Source organism: Clytia hemisphaerica, unplaced genomic scaffold, assembly GCF_902728285.1.
Source record: "Clytia hemisphaerica strain Z4C2 unplaced genomic scaffold, Clytia hemisphaerica genome assembly, whole genome shotgun sequence".
In the NCBI taxonomy this organism is placed as follows: Eukaryota; Metazoa; Cnidaria; class Hydrozoa; order Leptothecata; family Clytiidae; genus Clytia; species Clytia hemisphaerica.
In genome coordinates, this window is record NW_027103882.1 from 139,417 (window position 1) to 167,313 (window position 27,897).

At 35.9% G+C, this 27,897-nt stretch overlaps 3 protein-coding genes across 3 annotated transcripts in view; all 3 read left to right on the forward strand.

Moving 5' to 3' along the window:
• LOC136808480 (uncharacterized) overlaps positions 1–27,897 on the forward strand; it is a 209,915-nt gene that overhangs the window by 69,373 nt on the left and 112,645 nt on the right. The gene's annotated exons all lie outside the window — the stretch shown is intronic.
• Positions 620–3,935, forward strand: LOC136808503 (GTP:AMP phosphotransferase AK3, mitochondrial-like). Its single transcript, XM_067065030.1, has 5 exons — positions 620–984; positions 1,572–1,778; positions 2,508–2,614; positions 3,290–3,355; positions 3,900–3,935. The coding sequence occupies exons 1-5, from the start codon at positions 927–929 to the stop codon at positions 3,933–3,935; spliced, it is 474 nt and encodes a 157-aa protein (XP_066921131.1). The 5' UTR covers positions 620–926.
• LOC136808482 (serine/threonine-protein kinase RIO3-like) lies at positions 19,444–27,862 on the forward strand. The gene is made up of 10 exons (XM_067065014.1): positions 19,444–19,788; positions 20,740–20,886; positions 21,485–21,613; positions 21,951–22,033; positions 23,336–23,479; positions 24,517–24,644; positions 25,184–25,366; positions 26,154–26,313; positions 26,997–27,281; positions 27,582–27,862. Exons 1-10 carry the CDS (start codon positions 19,587–19,589, stop codon positions 27,789–27,791), a joined length of 1,671 nt encoding a protein of 556 aa, XP_066921115.1. The 5' UTR covers positions 19,444–19,586; the 3' UTR covers positions 27,792–27,862.

The window sequence follows — 27,897 nt, forward strand, 5'->3', positions numbered from 1 at the left end:
GAAAAATTCAGGCTGAAAACGAAGCTCAAAATTGTCTTTTGAAGTACTCCTTTTAGTTCTTAATTGAAGGGGAACAACCAAAAACTTACCCATATTTTAAAAGATTTTAATGCCGTGTTAGACGCAATATTTTCTCCAGAACCCCCGATTTCCATTTTAGAAAGAATTTACAAAAGTCGGAAATTGCTTACCAAATATGAGAGCGTCTAATATGTTTTCACATTTAGAAAGATAAAGTTTTTTCACATTTTTGAAAAAGTGATGAAAAAAAATTAAGTTCAAAATTTTTTTTTTTTAATTGAGATTTTTCACAAAGTGTTTTTCTGCAAATATTTTTGACGAATTCATCTCAATTGTTCTTGAAATTGTTTTGAGAATTCTCTTACTCTAGATTGAATATACGTGAACATTAAAAACACAATTGCGTGTATGTCTGATTTAATATAGATAGGTATAAGCTGATTCCTAGATATTACAAAGGGCTGTAACCGTTTTTCTGTCAAAATCAATCTACCTAATTTAATATAGATAGGTATAAGTTCATATCTAGATATTACTGCAAAGAGCTGTAACTTGATCTAATATAATCTTATAAAATAACTTTTCTGTTATATTGTTATAGAAAATAAAACACAAAAATTGTCTATCAGAAAGCTGAACACATTGATGAGCTGAAAAAACAATTTGGGAAGACATATATATACACACATGGACATTTTTTAATCCTGATTTTCTACAACAAACACAATTTAGGATTACAGATTTTATGCCAAGGATCTTATATTAATAACTTTTACACACAGCTAGACATATGCATTGATTTTTGGGGGAGTTTGTATTACGCACATTAAACACAAGGGAAACACGTTTTCTATTTTACATCTTACTGGAAAAAAACAGACAAACATTAAACGAGGATTCAGATAATGGCTGGAAGTCGAATTTTACGAACTTTAATTTTGGGAGCTCCTGGCAGTGGGAAAGGTAACAAGTTCAAATTTTTAACTTGACCAACTACACGTTTTTTTATAAGAACAACCAAAATTTTTGAAGCCTTAAGATTTTCTTAACTTTTTGAGTTTTAAGCCTAAAAATGAATGTTCTTAATTCCACCATTTTGTGAGTATTTTTGTCCATTTGCTTAAGAAGTTGATTCTGTAAAGCCTTAAATTGTTCTTAACTTGTTCTTAACATTTTGGTCATCGAAGCCCTAGCTATGTTCTTATATAGTTTGTTCTTATAAAAAAACGTGTATTAACAATATAGATGTATATTCTAAGTGATTGATTAACTACATTTCAGTGATTTATAGTGGAATTACCTGAAGGCGTAAGGCTTCTTATTACTTATTTATGATGGAACTAAATTCGGCCAAAAAATTGAAATCGAAAAGTTCGATTCGCTAGAATTCATTCTCGCAAAGAATAATCGCAAAATCGCTGCCTCTGAAATAATGCTTTTAATGTTCTCTTGAACGTTCATTTTTAAGCAGAATTGAATTTTCTTTGATTTTAATTTCCCCTAAGTAAATATTTCACTCGTCAAAAATATATTTATCTTCTTCCCTCAAGGTACTATTTCAAAGCGACTAGTGGCTGACTACAAACTAACGCATCTAGCCTCTGGTGACTTGCTGCGAAATCAAATCTCTGCTGGAACAGAGGCTGGTAAAGAAGCAGAAAGTTTCATTGTGAAAGGTCAGCTCGTTCCAGACCCTTTAATTGTTGATCTGATATCCCAGGAACTGGGGAAACTGAAAACCAGTTGGTTGTTGGATGGTAGGCTCATAATAACCTTATTTTGTTATTGTGATAGCGTGGTTAACCGATCAAGGCATCGGTGCCTCAAACCAGGAGTTTGGATTCGAATCCCTGCTCCTTCAATGTTTCGTTCAGTTCATAGACAACCAATGAATCCGGCTTTTGCTTTCTTTTACTCGATTGTTTTCGATTTAAGTGCCGGGGGAGGGGGTGCTGGGTATGTGCGTGCCTTAAGGGTCGGTTTTTCACCTTTCAAAGTCTCTCTAAGGGTTGGTAAAAACACCCTAGCCTCTCTAAGGGCCACCTTTTTTGCTGTAAATCAGTCTCTCTAAGGGTCAGGGTTAGGAGGACCGGCACGCACATACCCAGCACCCCTCAACCCTAGTATCACCCCCCCCTCGATATAAGTAACTTTAATGGCCGAGAGAAATGCCGCCAAAATATTTTCTGATTAGTGAGCTCATCTTTATGACTGGCCTTTTAGACTACACTTCAAGTGAAATAGTTCTCTTGTCTTTTTTTACGAGAAGCTGTAGAAATTAGAACTCTCGCGAATACAAATTTGTTCAAAACTGCTGAAAGTACTCTTTAACTTCTATTAATGAATTCGTTCTCCTTATAAATATACTACCGGTGGTTTTGTATCTTTAGCCGTGATGATGTTATTGTTTTTCTAGGATTAGGATGAAAGATTTTTAATGAGAGGTTGTTGGTTTTTGTACTTTATTTACTTTTTTATGCTTTCAGGATTCCCACGGACTCTTTCTCAAGCAGAAGCTCTTTCACAGAAGACCAATGTAGATCTGGTCTTTAATTTAGATGTCCCTTTCGATACGATTCGCCAACGTCTAGAGGTATGACTAGATATTTGGTGTTTGTAAGTGAACTTTACAGGCCCAGCTGGCACACAACGTTGTTTCAACGTTTGTATAACGTTCACAACGTCCATATAACGTTAGATGAACATTAAAACAACGTTGTGTGCCAGCTGGGGGTGAGGGTAGGCTGCACGCATCCCCTCTGATATGTTTCCATAGTTACAATCCCACGGAAATAAAAAGCTCACGGTCCTTCTGTGAATTTTATAAAACTCAAAGACGGGGTAACTCTCGGATGGAAATTTTATACATGTCGTGCATCCCCTATATCAAGATCATATCATGGGATAATATCATAGAGAGATGCATACAGCCTAGGTAAGGGGTTCATAATATCAGCCCGTTTTGGACTGTGTATCCCTGTCTATCGAACCCGTTTTTGCAATATTTCGTATTAGGATTTTCTTTGATGCTGAGATTTATTTGGGTAGAGATGAATTAAGTTTTGAAAATGATTTCGGACGGTCTACGGACTACGTACACGCAAGTAGTAAAGAAAGAATTGATATAAAAAATACGAACAAGATTTATCTCCTGAGTCGTAAAATCTCATTTTAAGTATGGTAAACCTTGGAAGAGGAAATTTCATGAAATCTATGTTTGATTTTTTGACTTTCTTCCTATATAATTTCCTTCTTCTATTTACTTCAGAAACGTTGGATTCACGCGCCGTCCGGGAGAACTTATCATGCGGACTGGTCACCTCCAAAAACACCGGTAAGTCTTCGAACTTTTGTGTTGTGAAGGACCAATGGCGGATATATACGACGAAGCCTTCTTATGACGCCCAGTTTGATCATAAAATTTCAATTTTCAATGTACGACAAAGAGAAATTTCAAATTTCTTCATTTCAGCGAGGTTTTAGAGTTCTACAATTGCTTTTTTATAAGAGCATTCAAAGTTTCTGAAGCCTTNCGCTGCGCGCATGCGTCAGAAATGCGTGTTTAAATGTCTCGTGTTTTCATTTCAAAATCCTCGCTCTTGCAAAAAGTTGTAGTTAAGTTAAGCTAATCATTTCTATTTCTATCTTTGCTTTCATGTGAAAACGAGATGAATTGACATCAGCATTGGAGAAGATAACGGGGTTCAACGACATTGTTCGATACGGTTCATGCATGGCTATCCTCGTTACAAGCAGCGAAGTTGGCCACTTTTATGGTTACACGCGATCTTTAATGATGACCGACCGAACAATGAATGCAGATTATGGAACAACACTGTTTTTAACGTATTTTGTGTATTTGCTTGTTATTTACAAAGGGAGGACCTTTAAACTCTGGAGGTCGGGGTGACTGATGCACTCGGTTCGGAGATAATGTTTCCTCCAGAAACAGCCAATGGGGGTTTTGCACTACCTGCTTAGTAACCATTAGTACTAATATACCCTTCTTTATTGTAATAATGAATAATATTCTATTTATCAATATTTTTTATTCTGACCGGTCGTGCGGAACTATTCATATGTAACCTATTCAATTTATTGTCTGATAATTGTTTTTTTACATTGCTTATTGGCACGATTGTGGAAGGACCGATGACATTTATCCTGTTATTCTAACATTTTGCATGCTTATTGGAAATCATGCACATTCAATAATTAGTATATTTTAGTTCGTTTTAGTTATGTAATTATGGTGCGTGATGTTAAAAAGATACAACAAATGATCGCTTAGCATTTCATATTTCATTTTATAACCTAAACTCTGCAAATTTATAAGAATATCTCAACTACATATTTTTCATTGCAAGATGTATCCAATAAACAAACAAGGTCATGTCTTTTATTATTTCTACTTTCTCTGTATTATTCTTAAGCTTTGAGGAGAAATAGTGAGGAAAGCGACATAAGTAGTAATTTTCGTCATCTTTCGTGACTTCATCAGCATATAGCTCAACAAAAAATGATATCCTTTTTATAATGGAAGCTAGAAATTTCACAAAAACGTAAATAATAAAAACAATTTAAAAGCTATAACTATGTACAATGAAATATAAAAATTCTATTCGATTGAAAAATATGTTCCTATGAGGCTGCATAATAATACCGCAGTAATAATACAAAAGAAATGGCTAAAATTGAAAAATTAGATATTAAAAGAAAATTCGCAAGGTAATATGTACGCAGGCGTAGATTAAAGTATAAAAAACGAAAAAATCGACAAGAACTCCCTTCTGGGTTTTTCAGAGAAATAGTCTAAAATAAATAAAACAGAAATCTAATTACATCGGAAAGTTAGAACTATACTAAGGTTCTGGATGCGCGTAGACAAAAGCGCAAGGATCTTTTGCGTCAGGAGAAACGTGAGAAAACACTCTACTTGGCGGGGCGACGCCGGGTGACCGCTAGTATAATACTAAAATCCGAAGTGTACCTAACGAAAATCAAATTTCCAGCCATTTTGATTACTGCATTGTTGTTCTCAGTCGGAATCAACTTGGATATAATATTCCGTGATCCGTAGCTTTGAACCTACAGTCAACTTATGAATAATCCTGTAATTACTGGCAATAACATAAATGGAATTTTGAAATTCATAGAGACTTGTGTTGCTTGATGTTATCTGAGATTTAAAGCACTTTGAAATCTTTTGAGGACATAAATTATTATTTTAACATTTGTAAAGGAAATATTTATCCGCATCTTTGCGGCTCTTGTTTGTTAATTATGCACACAATTAGTGACGTCGTCAACTCTTTTTGAAATAATTGTTTTATTCTGAAATATTTTATTTGTATACAACTTTTGTGTCAAAGTATTTTGAAAAAATCCAATTTTTTGACAGAAAACTGTCAATTACGAGGACTCTACCTTAACATGTTCTTATTTTCGCTAATTTTAGAGTATTTTTGTCCATTTTCCCGTGTATTTTCCTATGAAATTCGGTGTTCTATTCTAGAGTCTGCTAAGCCGAAGGGCCCGAGAGCAGCCAACGGCTAGAAATTACAAAATGTCTTTTCTGAAATGGAAACTTCCCTGGAAAAAGGTATATGTTCTTTTCTTGCCAAACCCTCGGATAATTTTTATCTGTTCTTGAAAAAATTCAGGCTCCCGGTGATTGTGTAATTTGGATCTGTTTTGTGTTCAAATCGGTGGAAAAAAGCGAAAATTCACTTATTCATGCACAAAATGGCCTAGAATCACGCATTCATGCAATAAAATCAAAAAGTGAATTTTCACGTTCTCACAATTTTTTTCAATTCACGCATTCACGCATTTTTTTTTCCAATTTTCACGCATTCACGCAACCGAAAATGCCCATTCACGCTCGCATTCACGCAAACCGCTGGGGGGGGGGGGCAATCATAATTTCTGGGAAAAGTTCTTATATGTAATTTAATTGAACGCAGAGATGTTCATAGCAGAATAGCATCTGTTCTTTGTTTAAAACTTGGTCCTGGCTGTGTGGTGTCCCCTGTGTCTAGAGAATAGACACAGGGGACATCTGAGACCTGCTGGAAAAGTAAATGATTTTTTTTCTATTTTACTGCTCCTGGATTTTCAGAACAGATATATATTTATTTCATAAAAAATTCCGAAAAAATTCCGCCGCTGGCTGCTCCTGCAAGCCCGCCAAGCCTCAGTTCCTTAACTTTATTACTCTGTACCAGAGTGTATCTCACGATTATCGTAGCGTATGAATTTTGAAATTAGCCGTAGATATTGGGTTTGTGTACAGACAATAACTTTATCGAAGCCTTATATGAGGCCCCCCCAGCGGACCCAAATTTCACGCATTCACGCAAAATATTTTCGCAATTCACGCATTCACGCAAGTTTTTCTCGAAATTCACGCAAACCCAATTTTTTGGGAAATCGGGGAAATTTTCGGAAAAAATCGGGGAAAATGTCAAAAATAGAGGTCTTGCACATTTCGCTAAGTTACGTAATTTACGTAATTTCCGCCATTATGGAGTAAAACGTTCGATGTGCATAAAAAAGTATGACAAGGTTGTACTCGAGATATTATTCGACCGGATCTGGTCACGCACTTGAGAAAAACTTAACTCAGTACAGTAGTGATTTTTTCCTGTAGACCTGACTATAAAACACCGTGTTTTTGGTAGCGTCATAAGAAGCCCCCAAATAGAAAGCGTTACGTAATTTTTCAACTTAAATTACATGCCATCACGCAAAATATTTGATTCTTCTAAATTGTCACGATCGTTTGGAAAAGGTGAAGCTTCTGCAGTTAACGTATCGCTATAGTAAGTGAAAAGATATGCGCCGCAGGCAAATTTTTGTACATAAAATAGCTTAAACATTATCAAAAATAGGTCAAACAAACTCGAGGATGACACCATAATGCTTAGCTCAGGGGTAAGGAGGCGCAACCATGGTTTACGCAGAGAGGAAATTTTTGCATTTTTGTCCTTCGCGTTTGGCTAAAAATGCTCTCTTTAAAACCATTGGAAAAGAATGTAGTCTAAATTCGTTAGAGGCAAGGTACGATCGCTTGATAGCTTGTAAAATAAGGTAAAAGAATGAACATTTGTTGCGAGCAAAGCGATCAAAAGAATTTAAAAAGAAAGGTTTCAATCAGGGCTCGCGAATTAATTTCCTAACGTGGTGGGGCCGAAAACATAGTGACTAAGGAGGCGCAACCATGTTTTGCGCCGACAGGAAAAAATTTCTATTTTAACCCTCTGATGTGCTTAAATACGACTCCATTTCAGACTAATTTTGCCAAGAAATCAGGTTAAACGAAAGTCTACATCATGGGTAAAATTTTCTTTGAAATAAGTTTCTTTTTATTTGCAAAAACGTGGTGAAGTCATGGCCGCCTCCTGCCCCCAGTGGCTCTAGCCCTGGCTGGCCCTGGCCCTGGATCACTCATCATGCATAACCATGGTTTTATCTTAAACAAACACTTTCAAAGGGGCAAATTAGAGTTATTTAAGATTCGAGGGCCAATACATGTTTGGCCCGAGCGAAAAAATCTGGAAATTTAAGGTGTCTAGATTGCTAGAAAGCGCATCTAAATCATGAATCGTTATATAAAATAGAGAATTTGAAAGTTGCTGATTTTTTTGTGCACCTTCACCTGGCATCCCTTGTATTCGGGATAGGTGCGCACCTTGGCGTTTTCTACAAACTGTGTAGCCACGCAAGTTTTTTCAATTCACGCATTCACGCAATTTTTTTTCGATTTTCACGCATTCACGCAACCAAAAAAGCCCATTCACGCATTCACGCAAACCGCTGGGGGCCCCTTATATGTTCTTTTATAGTTTGTTTTCATAATAGAACGTGTACCAGGTCGCATCCTTTCTTCTCCCGCCCAGTCTTCAAGTCTCTAAGACAGGGAGCAACCAGTGGTGTGGGCACTGACCTTTATATAAAGGTCAGTGGGTGTGGGATGTCTCCGGCAGACGACCCGAACTTGAAACAAACGACGGTCTTGTCGTCTTTTCTTGTTGCTCGCGTTGGTCGTAACTTTCGATATTGATCCATGTAATAATCATAACAAACGGCCCGTGGTTTATCGTCGTGTTGCGCCATTTTTAGTTAATTCCAGTCAATGCTGGCACAGGAAACAAAGCTTACGGAATCGCCAAAGATCAAATGTAAAGCATTTTTTGTTATGATTTGCCAGCTCGGGAAATCCAAACTTCCAAAACGAAATCGAAAGCAAATTCAAAACGTTAGATCTCTGAAAGTCTAGTCAGTGACCTGGTGACACACTGGACATGTTGACATGCTGATACTTTTGATAAAATTGTTTTTTTTACTTCAATTTTGGAGGAGAACTTCATTTTGGTAAGTAAAATCAAAATTTAAATAGGTATATGTATTTTTTGATATATAAGGCCCTGACCAGTCAGGGCCTCTTTGGTCTTTTATAACATTACCGTAGGATCGTCTAATCTCGACATACGTCTTGCAATCTCGACACCGGATCTGTAAAATAATCAAAACAAACCTTGAATGAAATTCTTGGTATGATTCTTATCGAACAAGTTCATCCATCAAACTAGAAGTTCAGTAAACATTGCAATCCTTTCAATTAAAAAAACAGCCAAATTATAAGCAGTTTTACACAACACACGAAACGCATGCAAACTTCCTCGTAACTTTCTCGTGTCCATCATTAAAATTTTACAACTTTATTACGCTTCAAGTCACGTGATAAAAATAATTCGCGCGCTTAGTTGACCTGGTTTCCATTTCCTTATTATTTATTGCAAGCACACGCTCTAGGCGCTAGGAGGCCACGTTAAACTTCTAGGCGCCGCACCTAAGCACACCCGGTCCCTTTTCAAATTCATAAGGAAACTGGGTTCTTTTAATTATTTTCGGTTCACGGTAAAAAGGTCTACTAAAAAATTCCTCGCGTTCAAAATGTTGTTGTGATTTGGGCATCTTCGTTGAAAGCATGCTAATTAGTTTTTTAGTCATTACTACATCGTTAAAGTGTTCTTTTCAAATATAAGTAATAACAGTTCACATTTCTCATATTATATTAACAATCTGTGACGTGGATAGAGAGAGAGAACAATTTAGTGATTGATTGACAGTCAAGTACACTATCATATTTTAAACGGCAAAAAAATGAGTAATCTCATCATGTAGTGCCACGCTAAACAAAAGAAAAAAAAGAAAGATCAAAGGCTTGCAACAAAAAGTACTTAAAACGTTCAATAACACGTCGTGGTGAAAACAAAAATACGATATTCGTTTAGCGGCTCTTATAAGGAACACAATGATATATATTTCTGCTACCCCACAACTTGCAGTCGAAAAATTGGGCAAAATATTGAAACTATTTCTGCGATGAAGTTTCTCAAATTTCCTTATAGAAATCCCATGTTTGGCACTCCTACACAGTAGAAAAAATTGAAGAGACGAGACATATGACGTAAACACAATGCAAGTAGTAATTATATTCCCAAGTGATTACGAGAACTCATTCTTAAAACAATGGTAAGTATTTTATTACGTTTAACAAAGGAAAACACGAAGTCCATTTCTTTAGTGGATATGCATAAAAATTATGTAAGTACATCATGAAGAAATTTTTACATTTTACTGTGTGAGAGTTGTATGAGTGGCTGCTTAAATGATGACGGGAAATTTGTTGAAAGTTAACTTGACAAGAGCAAAAGTCTGGAAAGGTATTCTTTTGTTGAATTTTTGCATTCTAACTGATTTGTAATGGTTACATTGTTTTACTTCTCATAACAAAGCGAAATATTTAATCTTTATCTAGCTTGTCTCGTCAGTTTGAAGGAAATAATTTGATAGACCATTTGACCATAACCAGGGGGTACTAAAATAATTCATCTTGTATATCCGATATATCCGTGACCCAACGGGTTTCGTTTGTACTTACTGGAAACAGAAGAGGATAGTGCAGTTTAGGATTTCTGAGCTTTATTCTCACTGGCATTTTTTTTCCAGCTGTGCCCTAAAAGGGGGCTCCAACGACCAATCTCTCGCAGTAATTCCGACACAGAAACATACGAATTTGGATTTGTGAATGTTGGGTCACAGACACAAATATCAGGTTTAGCGTCAACGGGTTTCTCTATGTTGGGGAAGTAATCTCCTAGAGTGATCTTTTCTCCAGTTGCATCGAGGGAAATTTGGACGCCTTCCAGGGGACTTGAACAGTATCTGCAAACCTAAAATTTTTATTATTACATTAAATATAAACTCCACCCTATAAAAAATAGTAGAACAGGGCTATAGAATTATGAGCAGTAAGTTAAATTCAAGCGACATTCTTCACGACACCTAATGAAAAAAGTTACACCCAATTTCCCAAAATTTTAGGCTTGTAAAATTAACTTTCTAAAGTTAAGTTAATCTGATTACAGTAATCTTACACAATTTACAAACTAAAATAATATACAGAGAAAATTATTACAAACCAAGAAATCTTTGTCATTTTCACAATAACATGCCGTGCAGTACTTGACTGTGCGTGAGCGTTTGATCAGACCAGCCCAATTTTCAACCGATTCGTTTGTTTCTTTGTTTTCGTTAAATCGTTTCAATCTTGTTTCAATAAATTCCAAACGCAGTGCTCTATACACACTCTCCTCGTCTGGCGTCATTGAAATTTCCTTTACGTCCGATTTTTGGGGGAACCAGACCCGCGGATGGTATGTGTCGTTAAACTGAAGATTGGTGCCAGCACGAAGTATGTTATAAATGTGATTTGTGATGACACTGACCGGCTGAGATGAGTTGGCTTCTAGATGCCAATTTTTGCCAATGATTTGAAGGTTGTCCGCAGCATATGTTAGGTCAACATCCGGTATGACTGGCACGACCTGCGTGGCCTTGTTGACCCATGTAGCCATATGGGTGTAACCTCCACCGGGTGTCAAATTTCCAAACATTGAACACAACATTTTTGAATGCGTCATCTGAGTGGACACCAGATTTGTGAGAAATGACAAAGGCAACACAAGGCGTTTGTCGCGTGCACCGTACATCAATTCGATTTGGAAGGCAGCTTTTGTTACCTTTAACAAGGTACATTCCTGGATGAAGTCCGCATGTCGATTTGGTGTACTCCTGTACAGATTTTGGTCTAGCGCTTAACCAAGTAGTTGGATTATATTGTATTAGCTCTGGCAATGTCAGTGGTTTACGTAAATATTTGATGTCGTTAACAATATCATCATTCAACTCGCCTAAACTAACAATCTTTCTGTTATCACTGTACCGTATGCCTTCTACTACTGAAATGCAACGTTTGCAAACAAATCCACGTGTTAAGTTGGTTATCAATTTTCTTTCGAAAAACTTATTTTTGATCAAACGCTTCAGTCGAACAATCGCAATAAGCTCCAGATGCGGCCATGATTGTTTATGACACCCAGAAATACATTTACGTCGTATTTTTCGTTCTAATTTCTTTCTAGAAGATTTTGTTGAATTACACGCTTAATTTATAAATTAGAAACTCGAACTAAGCGAACTTCTCGAACTGGTCACAAATTATTGAAAATTTCCAAAAGTTTGCTTAAGTTCAAGTAGTTCGATTTTCGAACTGTTCGAGTAATGGGGTCGTATCTATATTTCAGACTCAAATGTCTTATACCTGATCAACGTCTTTGTTATTGTTTGTTACACCCCTGTATCACAGACCCAGTGGACCACCCCACCCCGGTGGAAAATAGGCCAAAAAGATCGTCCCCGGTGGAAAAAATATCCTAAAATTTCAACCACACTGCGAAATTGCTCTATGATTTTATCCCCATTGTAAACTGAATGTAAAGAATTGCACTCTAAAACCACTCCCACTGGAATTTTCGAGTTGGAAACAATAGATTTTCTATCCCCATTGGCATTTTGATAAAAAATTTTATCCCGACTTAGCGAAATAGTTCTACCGGGCACTGAGACAGGGGTGTTTTCTTGTCTTTACCATTTTTTGTAAGGACAATTTTATAAGAGCACAAAGCTAAAGATTAGGCAAAACATAAGAACAAATTGAGAACAGTTTAAGGCCCATCTCCTTGGGGGGTACTAGGTTTGTGAGATGACGGGTATGTGCCGCCCAACTTTTGGCAGTGGGGCCCTTGGAGGGACTGGAACTGACCCTTAGAAGGAATGAAAAACCCCGAAATAAAGGATCTAGAATTATTTTTTTGTGATTCTTACGACCCTTAGTGGGATTTTAAAGATTGAAAAAGGCACCCTTAAGGGCGGCACATACCCGTAACCTCATTTTGCCTAGGTCCCCCCCAAGCTCATCTCTAGCTAATATTCAAGAACCAACGGACGGCTAAGTTATGATACTACAAAGGTATAACTTCGAAAACTTTCTACGATAACAACGTTATCTATGATTATGGTTGTTAGATTTTTTCCAGTCAATAATATATACCTTAGGGGAATTAGTTCTCGCTAAAATCAAAATTTATCGTTCATCACCAAAACATCTCGCCAAAATTAACTTTGTTGTACGTTTTAAATTAGAACCTAATCTTAAGCAAAAAACGCACCTACATAGGCCAAAAGGAAAAGCTTTACCTTGCCATTCTCTTCAAAACAAAAGACTTTAGGCGAACAAACTTTCGTGAGCAGCGAATTTTGCTAATTTAGGCCTTTTTCGCGAAAGTAAATGTCTTTAAAAATTCTTAACAGGCCTACTGTATTCCCTAAAAAGGTAATGCTACTAAATGTCTTTTATTTTTTAATTCAAAAAGCAACCACCTTTAGCGTTTTTAAGGATTTTTTTCACTTTAAAGGCAATTTTTATTAGCAAATTGTCATTTTTATCCAACAATTCGCGTAAGTTTATGCTCGCGAAAAACATTTTCCTCTCAAATTCGCGAAAGTAAATGTCGCAAATTTCGTAATTTTTCGATCTCGCGAAATTTTCTGCTCGCGAAAGTTTGTACGCCTAAAGTAAATTCATAAACTAGTCTAAATAATTTCCCGCCAAATCTCGTTGCGTTTAAGATTTCTACACCTTGCTTCGCCAATTTAGCTTTTATCTCATCCCGCGCACTTTATCATTTGCAGTTAAGACCCCCTGACGAAATCAATCTAATCTCGCTAATTATGCCAATTAAATATTCGAAGCATCTCTTCTGCAGCCATCCCATTACTAAAGTCTCAATTTATACCGTTGCAAAATCAATGATGCAGGTAATTTCACTTGCGTGTTTTCGAGTTTTTAGATGTCGTGGGATTTGAATATTTCTATTATTTTAATTGCTTTGATAGATTCAAAACACAACTTACTCTGCGGTGGAACATTATGATGTTCTCATTCGATAGGTCTTTTTGCTTTTCTTTTTTGTATAGAGATGACTTGAAAAGATCGCTCAGTACTCGACTGATTGATAACTTTGGTATGTATTTGTTTATGTTTGATTTTTTATTTCGAGGACCAGCCTACAGCTATGTCGAGATTGCAAGACGTATGTCGATATTAAACGACTCTACGGTAGTTCGGATAGAATAAAAACATACCTGATCAACACAACCAAACCTTCTGTCTTGCGTTTACTCTTTCCTTCCCACCAACTTTCGTTTTTGCTTATGTAGGTTTTAAGATCCACAAGTAATGAACCTCTTATAGCTTTATTTGAATAAATCTGTTTAAAAACATTCTGTCAGGTTTCATTCCGTACGTTTTTTATCCACGTGGTGAACCGGTTTCCCCGATTTCCCGATAATTAAAAATTGGAACTTTCCCGTGGGCGCAATTGGGCGTACTGCCATCGCGAAATATTTTTCGTGAAAATTTACCGTATTCTAACGCTAATATAATCTAGATAGGAAACAAATATTAAATTTGACTCTTTTTTGCTCGTATTTCTAAATTTTACGATAAAAAGAACTATTTACAAATTATTTTCTTTAAAGGGCGTTGAATCGATATTGACATATTAATGATGTCATAATCAATGCCGTGCATATTTTGTCAGCGCCGTGCATATTTATGTCAACATCCTTTTCATTGGATAAATACCACTAAAATATACAAGAAATGTAAACATAAATTTATCGCCCGGGAGCACGGCTTAGGTAAGCGCACCTCTCTTATTCATTATCTAAGAATTGGAGCGGGCAAAGATTACCGCGCGGGCTGATAGCGGGCAAAGGTTATTTGAATATATTTTCAGTTATAATCCAAGGTAGAACAAACTAAACATAGAAAGGGGGTATTTTTTAGTGCTCTATACGATGATCGGCATTTTTTTTGAATTCTATGTTTAGATTTTTCTACCCAGCCCCGTTGCTATGTACGCGCGCCCTGTTGCTAAGACCTTTGCTTGAAATCGAAAGTGAAACCAAAATAATTTAGCGCAAACTGCCGTTTGCGTAATATCGATAAAGTGAAATGAGGTCCTGACTGGCCCTGACCTTCATAACAAACTTAATTTTCAACAATGCAGAAATTTGAGAGGTCAATGACAATGCAAATGTAAAAAGGGCATTTATGAAAAGCTAAACCATAGTGTCCTTCAGGCTCAGAGGGTCTTTCCCCCCCCATGCCATGCCCTAGAATAAAAATTTTCCATCCCCCCCCCTCATTTTTCCCCACCCTGCCTCCAAAAATTTCTCTGTCCCCTCGAGCATAAAAAGCTGTAATTTGATGAATTTCAGCTTATTGTTTTCCTAAGGTAGTTCTAATTCAAGAATGAATGCATGAATGGAAAGGATGGTTGTTTTTAAACCGTAATATTGCTGGTTGAAATAAATGAAAGAAAAACTAAGCATGCATATATTAGGGGCGACGTCCATATTCAATCTTGCCACGCGTAACGGGAAAAGACCGTTACTTTCAAAACATACCTACCCACCACCTTAACGGTCTTCATGATTTGACCAAAATTTTACCGAAGCTTTCATTCCCGCTAAAATCAAAACAAACGGCCTGCTACAAAGGTCGCCATTTTCAGAGGTTTACAACGGCCGAATTCCATTACAATTTTTAAACGGCCTTTGTTTTAAAACTCCCAAGGCAAGAATGTTATACTCTGAAACCACCCCTAAATTGCTCAGGTAAAGGATTTTGGATAGCATGCTAAAGGAGAAAGCGAAGAAGTGAGCGCTACGATAAGCGATCTTTGATTTTTTCCTTGGAATTTTTAGTGGAGTTTCATTTTGGTCATCAATGCCACAGCTAACTCTCAACATTCCGATATACCTACCCACTAACAGTCTTTTCCCGTTACGCGTGGCGACTTTGAATATGGACGTCGCCCCTTATACACCCAATTGAGTGATAGTAAAAGATACTGCTAAAATAATAACAAGTCCTAAAGAAAATAAAAACCAGATGTTTTTCAATTTTGAAATGATTTTGGTGAGTTCCCCCCTCCCATGACTCACCAAAATCATTTCAAAATGGACATGGGCCATGTCTAGAATGAAAATTTTCTATCCCCCCCCTCGTTTCCCCCCACCCTGGTAGGGTGGACAGGACAAAATTTTCCCCTCAATTTTAAAACACCAAACTAATTTTATATGAAAGTCCTTACCTTTGTGAGAAAAATGAGGGGTCATTTATTAAAATTGGTTAAGTATTCCCAAAGTTATTCCATTTTCAAAACACAAAAAAATCACCTTTTCAAAGAATCGCCTCCTTACACCACGTCAGCAAGAAATAATTTTCGGAAGCACCAAAATCGCGCCAAAAATGGCAGATGAAATCTAGTCTTCCGTGTGGTGGGGTGTGGGGAGTTTTGCCGGTGCAGTCTGAAAATCGGTCCGGTGACTGTTAAACTTTAGCTTATCGCTAATGAGCTGGAAATTATAGCTAAAAACTAATTTCACCACTAGAAAGCTGAAATCCTCAGCTTTCAGATGGTGTATGGTGCTTAAATGAAAAAATCCGCAATCTTGTTAAAAAGTCGCAATTTATTCTTATTTTTCGAAATTCCAGACGGCCTGTAGATTTTCAAATAAAGCAGGTTGTGATAGATTGTAGCCTAATCATACCCTGGGTTTACTAAAAAAACCGCGATTGAAAAGATGAACCAGCTCAATAGCGACAGCCATTTGTTTCAATGTGGGTCGAGAATTTTCCGGTGCCGTGGTCAGCGCTAAATCGCGTTTTCACCTTGACGTCGAAAAACATGAATATCTTTGGAAAGAAAATAGATACCTTGATGCAGTTTTTTTTACTTGTTTCCCTGATAATTCCTGATTGATTTAAAAGAAAGAATGAACACATTTAGATGATTTAAAGGTAAGTACTAATGCCTTGAAGTTCATTTTTGTAAATTCTTCCTCGTTCCGCGCAAAAAATCTCGACGAGTGCGCACCCTAACCCTGGCTTCAAAAAAATTTTTTTCCCCCCTATACGTCCTTTTGACCTCAAAACCCATTCCCCCCTGAATCCAGGCGGGGGAGGACACTATGCTAAACAGTGCGAGTAGAGTCAGTCTAGCAAAAAGCCCTTTTTTCAAAGAGGCCACCCTGTTGAATAATTATGTAGTCGGGCAGAAAAACAATGATAAAACCATGCATAATTATTACAATATGCATGATTGATACAGCAATTATGCATGGCTCTATCATTGTTTTTATACTAACCTGAGATCATCAGATTGTGAATGTTTTCTGCACACCACGTTGAAGCTCTAAAGGGATGTGTGAAAACATACAATCTGACGAATATGCAATCTCGAAATCGTGAGGACAGCGTTCGTCTAAAAGGACTGAGAATGACAACAAAGTTGCGTGATTGTGTTTATGAATAGGGCGCCGTATTAGTTGTTATTTTTCTGGCCGGCGCACAACAAGATTCTTGTTGTAGAATTTTCTGCGGGAGGACTATTTTCCTCAGATGTATAATTTTCAAGCGCCTTCAGTGGTTTACCGTGCGCGTAAGAAAATGATGAACATCTGTTGTCAGTAGGTTATGTTTTTATGGCTGGACTACATAATTATTCAACAGGATGTCCTCTTTGAAAAAAGGTCTATTATTCATTCAGAAAAAGAGTATAATTTGTTTACCTTTATTCTTGCAGCTTCCCAACATCCAAGCTCTCAAACGTCACAAGTCAAATGATACCGTGAGATTGGGTAACTTGCATCAGTGGAGGCTAACATGCATATCCCTCAAATGAATGACCTGGCTGGTCATTAAAATACAACTACGCAGATCCGCTCGCAGCTCTACTCTTACCATTTTTGTTTTGATTTAACTTTGTATTTCAATGACCAGCCAGGTCTTTCATTTGAGGGCTATGCATGTTAGCATCCACTGATGTAAGTTACCCAATCTCACGGTATTACTTTCGATTTCCCATAGAAATTATGCAATGAAAAATCTTTTTATTTCATCCCGCACGTAAGATTTCTTAGGTTTGCTTATAAGGGGACCCGTCCATATTCATTTGTCAACGCATAATGTCAAATTGACGTTATCCTCTGAACTCCCCACCCCCACAGATACAACGTCAAGCGATGTATACCAAAAGTTGTAGCCATTTTTTATCAAAGTTTCCCTGTTCTGTTGCAAAGTCCGTACTTGGTTGTACCAGTGTGTGTATGTGTTCTTTTAACTAATAACCTTTATTTAAAAAGAAATTAAAAGCGCCACTTGGCGCTAGGTCCGTGCCCTGCTTTAGCGTACCACCTTCTTTGCGCACTTTTGTGATGTGGTTTGCTTGATTTCTTATAATAGGGGAGTCAGCCAAATTTTCAAACTTAACCAGAAGAAACAAAAGTAGGCTCGTCTGATAGCCCTAAGCATAAGAAAAGAAATTTGGGGTTACCTTTGACAGTTATATAAATAAATATGCCAAAAACATTTTTCAACCACCTTCACTTCAAGAAGATAGGCCACCATTAGAATGAACTTCCTTTTATAAGATGAACCATATTCAAGTGGCTTTCAGCCTTGCACTCCATTTGCAGAGGCTAATCAATTTTAATGACTTTTTTGACTAATGGCCAAGTTAAAATTTTTTAATTTTTTTATATTTGAGTATTAAAAAGGCATGCAAGTAAAAATTGTTGTTTTGAGCAGTATTGTCAAGATTTTTAGGAATTTAGAGTTAGGATGGACTTTGAGCTACAGTTTAGCCCTAAGGGGTCACTCGCATATCAATTCTTCCCATGACTATTGTTTTGGTTAAAATTGTTCTATAAGATACTTAGGTATGTGATCTTAGTTGATAAAAGGAGGAAAAGAAATATGGAAAGTAACATTTGTCATGGAATAAACGTCTCAAAATCAATATTTTCTGGTGAAATTTCTTAGCGTTACAGACTCTAACCCTCCCACCCCTTTGCATCAAGTCGTGGGAAGTAGGATATGTAAGTGGCCCCTAATCTTTAAAAGGAAGGAATTCCAACTTATGAAATTGCTGCACTAGTAAGGATGCTTTCGCAAAAATTTCAGCCAAAAATGCACTTTTAAGTCAATTTTATACAAAATTAAGGCGGGTCAGGGAGTTAGAAGCCGCCTCTATAAGCTATCAAAGAGTACCATATTTGATTTTCCTAGAAACGTTTCTGGAATGACATGATTTTCAGATCAAATTAATTTTCTAACTGCCAATTACTGGCTGCAATAGAATGTAGTGTTTAGGTCAAAAAAGTCAAATAATTGAAAAAAATTGAAAAACATAATGGATTTTCAGACCAAAAATTTTTGGATTTTACTCAGTTCATTGTACTAAACATATCCAAAAATAAAAAAAATGTAAGTTCAAACTATTAGGCCTGGCCCAAACTGCCCCATTCTTAGAAAAAACTGGCTCTTAAGGTAAATTTCTTTTGTTTCATACAAATTTTTTTTTACAAAATATTGAGCTCAAAATTGCACAGAGAGCCGGACGGAAAAACTAAAGGTTGATAGATAAGGGCTTTTTTCTGATAAGGACTTTTCATTAAAATTGATCTGACATTTTGCAAAAGAGTTTGAAATTTCGGCTGACCTCCCTAATATTAGTCCTCACAAAAAATTTGAAATGCCAAAAAAATTAGCCAAAACCCTGAGGAGAATAAAAGAAATCAGCTTTATAAAAGGATTTGTGAAATTTTGTCCACAGACCACACAAAGTTTTTAGGTTCTCGATTCGCAACCAAAAAGTCCACGCCAAAAATTATCCACTTCATTTAGGGTTTAAACATCAAAGAAATTGATCCCTAATAACTTAGATGGACTGAGATGGAATAAAAATGCTGTTGTGCACTTAACTGACAATTGAAGTTAAATAAAAGTAAATTTCTTTGATCTTTGACTAAATTTCTTTTGTTCCCTACGACGATTTTTTTGTCAGCTGTTTGGAAGCTATGAACGGTACCACATTTTGCTTCATTTGACTTCTCTGGATTATTAATATTAATAATAATAAACTTAACTATTGTTATTTTTAATAATCTAATTTGTATTGATTCAGGGAAAAAAGAAAATTTTGTACAATATTGTAAATTTTAAGAAGAAAATTATTTATACTACTATTTAAAAATACAATTGAACAAAGAAAAATTGGCATTTAATAACATATTCTGGAAGCATGGCAACTAAAATTATCGATGTCAATAATCCCAGTGGGGGTTCACAAAGTGCAACAACATGTCCATGGGGGAAGATTCAAAACACCCCTCCAGCTAGTTCATTCTCATCTTTAATGGATGAAGAATATGCGAAGGAGCTTGAAAGTGAAGAATTGAAATCTTTAAGCCAAGAACAAGATCCAGTCCAAACAGAAACACAAGGTCAGTGACATAATTTAATTTTTCTCAACTTTTGGTCTTTTGGCCTGGGCATGATTCTTCTTCTCGAAATAAGGTTAAAACTTTGGCAGACTGGAGATTTCAAATTTGCGAAATTGACTGAAATTTGGCACACTTATTCTTCCTTTGGTCAATGAATACCTAGTAGCCTGGTGTTTTTTTTCTTTTTTTTTTAATTTTTGATATTTTCAGGCCTGGGCATGAGTTTTACGCCAAAATGAGGCTTATGTTAGCCGTCTGGACTTTCACGGGCCAGCCAGTCAGTCAGCACGGGCGACAGTTTTTTTTTCTAATTTTAAGAGTATTTAGTCTTTCTTTGACAGAATTGAATTATTGAAAATTATTCTTAAAGGAGAATTAATGTTTGAGATTTGGCATTCCATTTTTTTGCCTGGACAGGAAGAAGATCAAAAATGGAGTTTAATAAAAAAAGAACTAATTAAAAATCTTGTTTATTTACTTGATTATTTAGCTTCAAATAAAGATTGCTCTTTTTAGGCTCTAAGAAGGAGAAAATTACACCCTCCCTATATTTTGTGACGTAGGTTGCAAGGATGAATAAACATAATGTTTTAAAAATCTGCAGTAGTAAAAAAGGGAAGAAGCTTGAAAGGAGTTTTACATGAATGTTATATCATTAGAATACTCGTCAGAGCTACTGTTTGTAGACGAAGAATCACTGGTTGCTCTCTTTCATTTCTCTCTCTTTTTTGAAAGTCTAACAACCACTTACGCGCATCATACGTCACAAATTTTGTTGCCATGGTTATATAAGGGAATTTTTATTCTATTATTCGGTATAGAAAAAGTAAACAACTATGAATTATATATTCTTGGAATCGTGTTAATGAGCTCTTTAAGAATATAATCATAAGTTTCATTGAAAATCACACATATTAATTCCTCTTTAATAACATTATTTTCAAATTCTAGTTGTAATACCACCTGAAGCTGCCACTAATGGATCTGATGACACCGCTAATGATTTGTTATTAGCACAAATGTTACAATTAGAATTTAACAAAGAAAATGATGCATATGTCAAATCATTAGAAAAGACTTATAATGGAACAAGTAAAGGTTTGTGCTGTTGTTATTATTGTAGCGTCTTTAAAATCAATTCAACGTTTGATTGCATTAGCTACATATTTAAAAATCTAAAAAAATTTTTTTGCTGATATATATGAAGAAAATAAGAATTTCTGTCCAACTATATTCACTCAGGAGATTGGGGTGGCAGAGCAGCATATGCGTTTTGGTCCTTATTAGGACTCGTCATCACTGCATCTGCATACTGCACACTGGCTGGCCAGATCGATTTAGCCAGCATCTCTAAACCACAAAACCACTTACAGAATATAGAGGATAATTTAATACGAAACGTATAAGTAAAAAATGAACCACTGAAGCTTCTGTCAAACGAAAATTTTGCTGAAATTTGGACCAAATGTTTCATCACACAAGAAAATAAGACCCTAAAAATCATGAACTCTGGTGGGGAAGCAGATTTCTAAACCACAAAATCACTTGTGGTTCAAACTAAGAGAAATACTGGACATAAGGGAAATTCCCTACAGAAGGGAAATTCCCTACAGAATATATAGGATAATTTAATTCTCTTTGAGGACCGAAACGTATATGTAAAAAATGGACAACTTTTTTTTGGTTAATTAAACAGTGTCAATGTCATTCAAGAATTTCCAGTCAGTTCACCCATACGAGGCTGATTCATCACGTAAATTATATGGCAAAGATGATTTTGACGATGACAGTAGCGAGGAGGACTCTGATCTCGATGATGCTATTAGTAAGTTCACTCAATTTTTTCGAGAAACCTATCTTGGCTCCTTTAAAATTCCACTCTAGCCCCTTCAAAGATTGAAAGTCTTCAGCTTATCACTTCCTTTTGTGTCTTGTGCATATTCCTTTTGTTTTTTATTTTATACTTCCAAAATGTATATTGGGTTTTTATTACAGATTGTAATGGTTAGTCGCTAGTTTGTATTTTCTTCAGTGCATATAACTTCACTATATACTCTAGCCCCTTCAGAGATTGAAACTCAATGGAACTACCTCATTTTGTCATCTCTCATTCACAAAGCCTTTAAGAAATATTATTTTGGGGTATTTTTTCTCCATCATAGATGAAAGGAAAGCAGACGGTGAAATCATTACAAAACATGATCAACAAATTTCTGAAAGGAAGAATGCCAAAAATGTAGAACAGGTATAAAGGAAGAAGAAGTCCACATGCTTGATTATTGATAAGATATTGGGCAGTTTCATTAAATTTCCATACTAAAAGGGGTGGACAAACCTTTTCAAGGCAAAAAAAGATTCTTAGGAATGTGTGGATGCCCAAAAAAATACCCCTGGAAAATTGCAAAATTTGCAGAACCCTTGGAAAATTCTTTTCATACCTTTAAAGTGAGGATGGACGAAAAGTCTTTTAACCCATGGAAATTTTTGAATAACCATTATACCCTCTGACAAATGAAAAAATAATCCCCTGGAAATTCTTCTCCGATTACAAATTATTCGTCCACCCCTCTATGGGGTACGGTTATAAAATGGAATGACATATTTCAATACATAGCTCAATTAGGACAAAATCGATGTTGACAAATTTTCGCAGTATCCTGCTAAACCATACCAGACCTATTACAGAAATAACAATGTTATTTTTTACTTCCTTAAGATAACATCCTCATCTATTAACCGAGTTGCAGACCTTGGTAGACCCTGGGCAAATTGTAAATAAAATATCAAGTTTTCACAGTTCTTTGTATTTTACAACAACAAGTTTTCTTGACGCGGCAGATTAGATTGCTGATTTTTGTAGCATTTTTACAGCAGCATTGGGCTTTTCCAGAAAAAAAAATTACACCCACTGTTGATTGATTTTTAGAAGTATCGAACCCCCTGGATATCCTACTTTATTAGTAAAGACCCCATAGATATCAGCTCTTAAAAATATACTCAACCCCCTGGATATCCTCTCTTATAAAGATGCTTACCCTTGGATATCGTATTTTTTCACTCGAAATGCACTTTACCCCCTGGATATCCGCTCCCTTGTAGATATTTAACCCCCTGGATATCCACTTTTGAACTTTATTTCCCAATTTCCTTTGCAAAAGGGGACGTTTTTTTACCTCCAGAACCTCCCATTCAATGAAGTTCATTTTCTTTATTTTGTTTAAGCTAATCCACCATGTCGACATCCCTCTTCTAAATCCGACACCCTTCTTCAGAGGTAAGATAAGAAGGTCGGAATCACTGATAGACAAAAAATTTTCCTAACTAATCGCTAAGCAAATAAATATAATTTCCATCAACGATTCCGGCCGTCTTATTATTCCCAACTCTTGGTGTCCAAGGTGTCGGAATTAGAAGAGAGATGTCGACATTAAGCCAACTTAGAGTGTTAAGAGCGGAATTCCCAGACCAGATATTCAATGGAGTTTATTTAGTTTTCTTTACGCATCAAGCTAACCCACTTTTATAATGATTATTTTATTTATACTAGTTTCCACTCCACTTTGCTTCTGGAGATGTTGGCAGAAAGGATATTCGCCTACCAAATGCTGTTTACAACCGATTGAAAACACATTCAAAAAAGGAGGAACGGAACAACATGAGAATACATGAAAAACAAGAACATTCAACACACGTAAGAATAAAAATAATTATCTTAAAAGAGAACTAATTTTCGTATGGTCGAAAAAAATTCCATTGATTTTTGATGGAAAATGGCCAAAATTTGTAATTCGTTGGTTCTGATTTTTGGGGTTTTGCCGAATAAACGCAAAAGAAAGCAAAAATTTAGTTCCTTTTCTAAGTAGATCTTAGAAGAACTAATTTTCGCTATCTAACCAGAACTAGTTAGATACTTTCTTTTGCGAGGCTCTTTGAAGCTTTTAGCGCGGACATTTCAGATATTGTGTAAAATTATTTTAACAAATGTGTAGCTTGCTTAGATTGGGTAATGCTGGGTGCTACGAATAGATGTGGCACTCCATCTCAACATTTTACCTCCCAGATCTATCGCCAATAGAAAAAGGGAAAGACTCTCTCACTTCCGGCTCCACGATCCGACAGGTCCATGAGATGAAAATACTTACTACAGTGGACGCTCTCTAATTCGACGTTCTACTATATTCGATAAGCTCCCGTTTTCGATCAAATTGAAAGTCACCGTCAAATTTCCTTAAGAAACTCTCATAAACTACGCTCTACTATTCGACATCCTATTATTCGATAAGCTCCCGTTTTCGATGAAAATTTGAAGTCCCTTGAAGGTTTTTCGCTCTCTTATTCGATTTCTAGCGTGTAAAAAGGCCTTTAGGACGGAGTTCGAAATTCAAATTTTCGATTTTTTTGCGTTTGAATTATAATTTCGAAATTCGATTCCTCAAAACTTTTCAAAACAGGCAAATATCGAAAGTTTTCTTCCGAAGAACTTAGGTTTTCAGCAAGAACTTAGACATTTATCCTGATTCGCGTTCAAACCAATCGAGTCTCGCTTATATTTTTCTTTCTCAGCTCTATAATTCGATATTTACCTCGTGTTTATCGGATTAGGGAGACTTCCTACTATTCGACACGCTCCCGTATTCGATGAAAATCCGATTCCCCTTGAAAATCGAATTAGGGAGCGTCAACTGTAATTTATTTCTGTGAATTCTGTTCTTCCGTTCTCTTTTCCAGGAAAAAGCTTTAGATGAGAAATCTCGTTTGATCTTGTATAAGATGGTAAACAACGGGACACTTGATAGCATCAGTGGTATTGTCAGTACAGGCAAAGAGGCTGTTGTTATACACGCTAGAGGAGGACAGTAAGTACTCTCTCTAAATAGAATGGATTTTTAGGTTCGTTTAAAAGCCGGTCTCCACTTGCGCGCGCTTCGATCACGTTTTATCTGGCAAAGCTTCCATGCTATTGGTCAAAAGAAAAATGAAGCAATTCCATTGGCGTGATCTGACGTAACGGTTGAAAAAAGTTGAAATGTATTGAACTTTTTTTTTCAAGCGCGAGCTTCATTTTTATGACGTAATCTTTTTTCCAAGCAAAATTGATTGAAGCCAAACAGTGCGATCGCAGCGCGTGTGTGGATACCGGCTTTAAGTGACATTATTTTGAGTCATAATCATTGTTTAAATTTTTCAAAAGATCCACAATACCAAAAATTGATCATGAGACGCTCTATAATTTGAATTGTGTCGTTCATGAGAGTTTCTAGTTGGCGATGGCTTTGAATATTATCGAATAATTGAGCGTTTCGAAATAATAAAACTTGGATATTGAGAGCATCAATATAAGACGATATAATATAAGACAATCTTTTCTACTGTTTTCTTGTTCATCTTTCAACAGGTCTGAAAATGGTCCACTTCCATCAGAGTGTGCTTTGAAGATTTTCAAAACGACATTGAACGAATTCAAAACTAGAGAGAAATATATCAAGGATGATCACAGGTTTCGTGACCGCTACTCTAAACAAAACCCAAGGAAGATTATCAAATTGTGGGCTGAAAAGGAGTTCAGAAATCTCAACAGGTATGTTCCATGTTAGCCTGTACACGTTTTTTAGAACAAACTTTATAAAAATATGAGGCTTCACAACAAGTTTTAAGGCTTTTTAGGTTCTAAAACACCTTTTTTATTAGGAAAATAGACGAAAATACTCAAAATTTGCTGAAAATAAGAACATGTTAAAAACATTTTTAAGCTTGAAATCCGAAAAGTTAAGAACATTTAAAATTCTGAAGGTTGGTGTTATTTTTCAACGGAGAAGAGTTTGTTAGTTTCATTTTTCATTGAGGATTCATTTGAATGGACTTGAAAAGTTTGTTACAGGCAAGTTTAAAGTGTTATTTTTACTGTGTGGGATTCATTCGAATTCAAATTGGTCTCAACCTTTTCATTTTCATCTGAACTGCTCCACTCTTTCGCCCCAAAACATCGATTGTTCACAGTTTTAAACGGAAAATGTTATATGGTTAAAAAACTATCATCACTCGTCAATGTTTCAGATATTATTATAGAGATTGAATGAAGTAACATGAAAAAATTTCCCTATAGCACTTTGCTTTTTGCAATGGAGCATTAAATATGTTCCCTCTGTAGTTATCTTCTTATTAGCTACCAATACCGTTTGAAAACCAGAAGATCCTCCGAGCTTTGAATTCACAACCATACCATTGGGGAGAAATATCTTTATCCGTTGCGAATCAAAATCATATTCTCGATTTTTTTCTTCCGTTAATTTTCAATGGTTCAGGTGACTAGTCTCAACACCAGTGTGTTTATATTTGTACATTTTTATTTTGTATCATACTTGTAGAATGCAGGAAGCCGGTATCCCATGTCCAAAAGTTGTTTGCTTACGTAAGCATATTCTTGTAATGACTTTTGTTGGAGCAGACCAAAAACCGGCACCAAAATTAAAAGATGCAATATTATCGAGAAGGGAATTAGAATCAGCTTACAGTCAGTGTACAGAAGTAAGAATTTCTTGGCTTGATCTCATTTACACGTTAACAACCAAAGAAGTGATCTTAAAGGCCATGAGACGCCCTGGATAACTTTGAAACATTGGCATCGCGTCTTGTTATCCTTAACTCATATTTTTATACATTGTATCACTACGATCTCGATTTCTTCTTCTTATAGTATAGGAAATACTTTTTTTCCCATCATATAAATCGGCTTTCCCAAAATAAAATAGGGCTCTTCCGTCTAAAAACAAAATGTTAAAAAACCATTAAACAAATGAAAAGTTCAAATAATAAGTTAAATTTTAGAATTATGAAAAATTTAATTTCCTAGGAGACATTGATAGATCAGGGGCTGAAGTACAGCTTGCTCTCGCTTACCTTATCGGCCAAAACTTAGTCGGCCCTAAGTGACTAAATTTTGGCTTGGTGACTAAAATTAGGGCTGACCTGGGCTGACTAAAAATTTGGGCCGACTAAAATTTAGACCGACTAAAAAATTAGAAATGGCCAAAATTTAGTTATTAGTTGGCCCTTAGTGACTAAATTTTGACGAGGTGACTAAAATATTAGGGCCGACTAATAATTAAGGCCGACTAAAATTAAAGCCGACTAAAATTAAGGTCGACTCAGTTTTGGCCGATAAGGTATCCGAACTCAAACGGTAAAAAAATATTCCATTCCTTTTACAGATGATGAAGACGATGTATAACGAATGCAAGCTGATTCATTCTGATCTCAGCGAATACAACATTCTATGGCATTACAATAAATGTTTTTTCATTGATGTTTCACAATCTATAGAACCTGTCCATCCACAAGCATTTCATTTCCTACTTCGAGATTGTCACAATATAACCAGTTTCTTCACCAAAGCTGGATTGACCACAGATATTGTGATGAAGGAAGAAGAATTGTTTAAATATGTTTGTGGCAAAGAATTGGGCGAAACTTGTCTTGATCAAATTGAAAACGAGGTAAATACTTTTTAAGTCTTTTTTAATAAGATCAAACCATATAAGATCAAACCATATAAGAACATAAGGCTTCGATGATGGCCAAAGTATTAAGAACAAGTTGAGAACATTTAAAGGTTAACCTTGAAATTCAGAAAGTTAGGAACATTGAGAGGTTTCAAAATTTAAGAATGTATATAATATTAGTGTGATTTGGTTGCCCAATTCCAGGGCATAATCTTTAATTTTCAAATGTTGACTTTACTTGTGACATTATACCTTAGCCAACAATATTATCACTCTTTCACTTTCTCCTCGCAGCAAAAACCAAATTTCGAGCGGGACGAAGAAATGCTAGCGTTTGGTTTGAACTCTGATGCTAATTTCGATTATCAATTCAAATTCAACCAATCAAAACTCGATCAAGCAAAACATAACCAATCAGAAGAGAGTACGGCCGACCAATCAGCTGACAGTAAAGTGAATGAACTAGCAGATATGTCAGAATCAATATCTACGAGTGAAAATTAATTCTTCTCCTTCGTAAATTTTAACTTTTCTATTTCAAAGTTCAGGATGGTCTAAAAAATAAAGCAAACTAATTTATTAAGGTAATCAAATTTTTTGCGAGAATTAA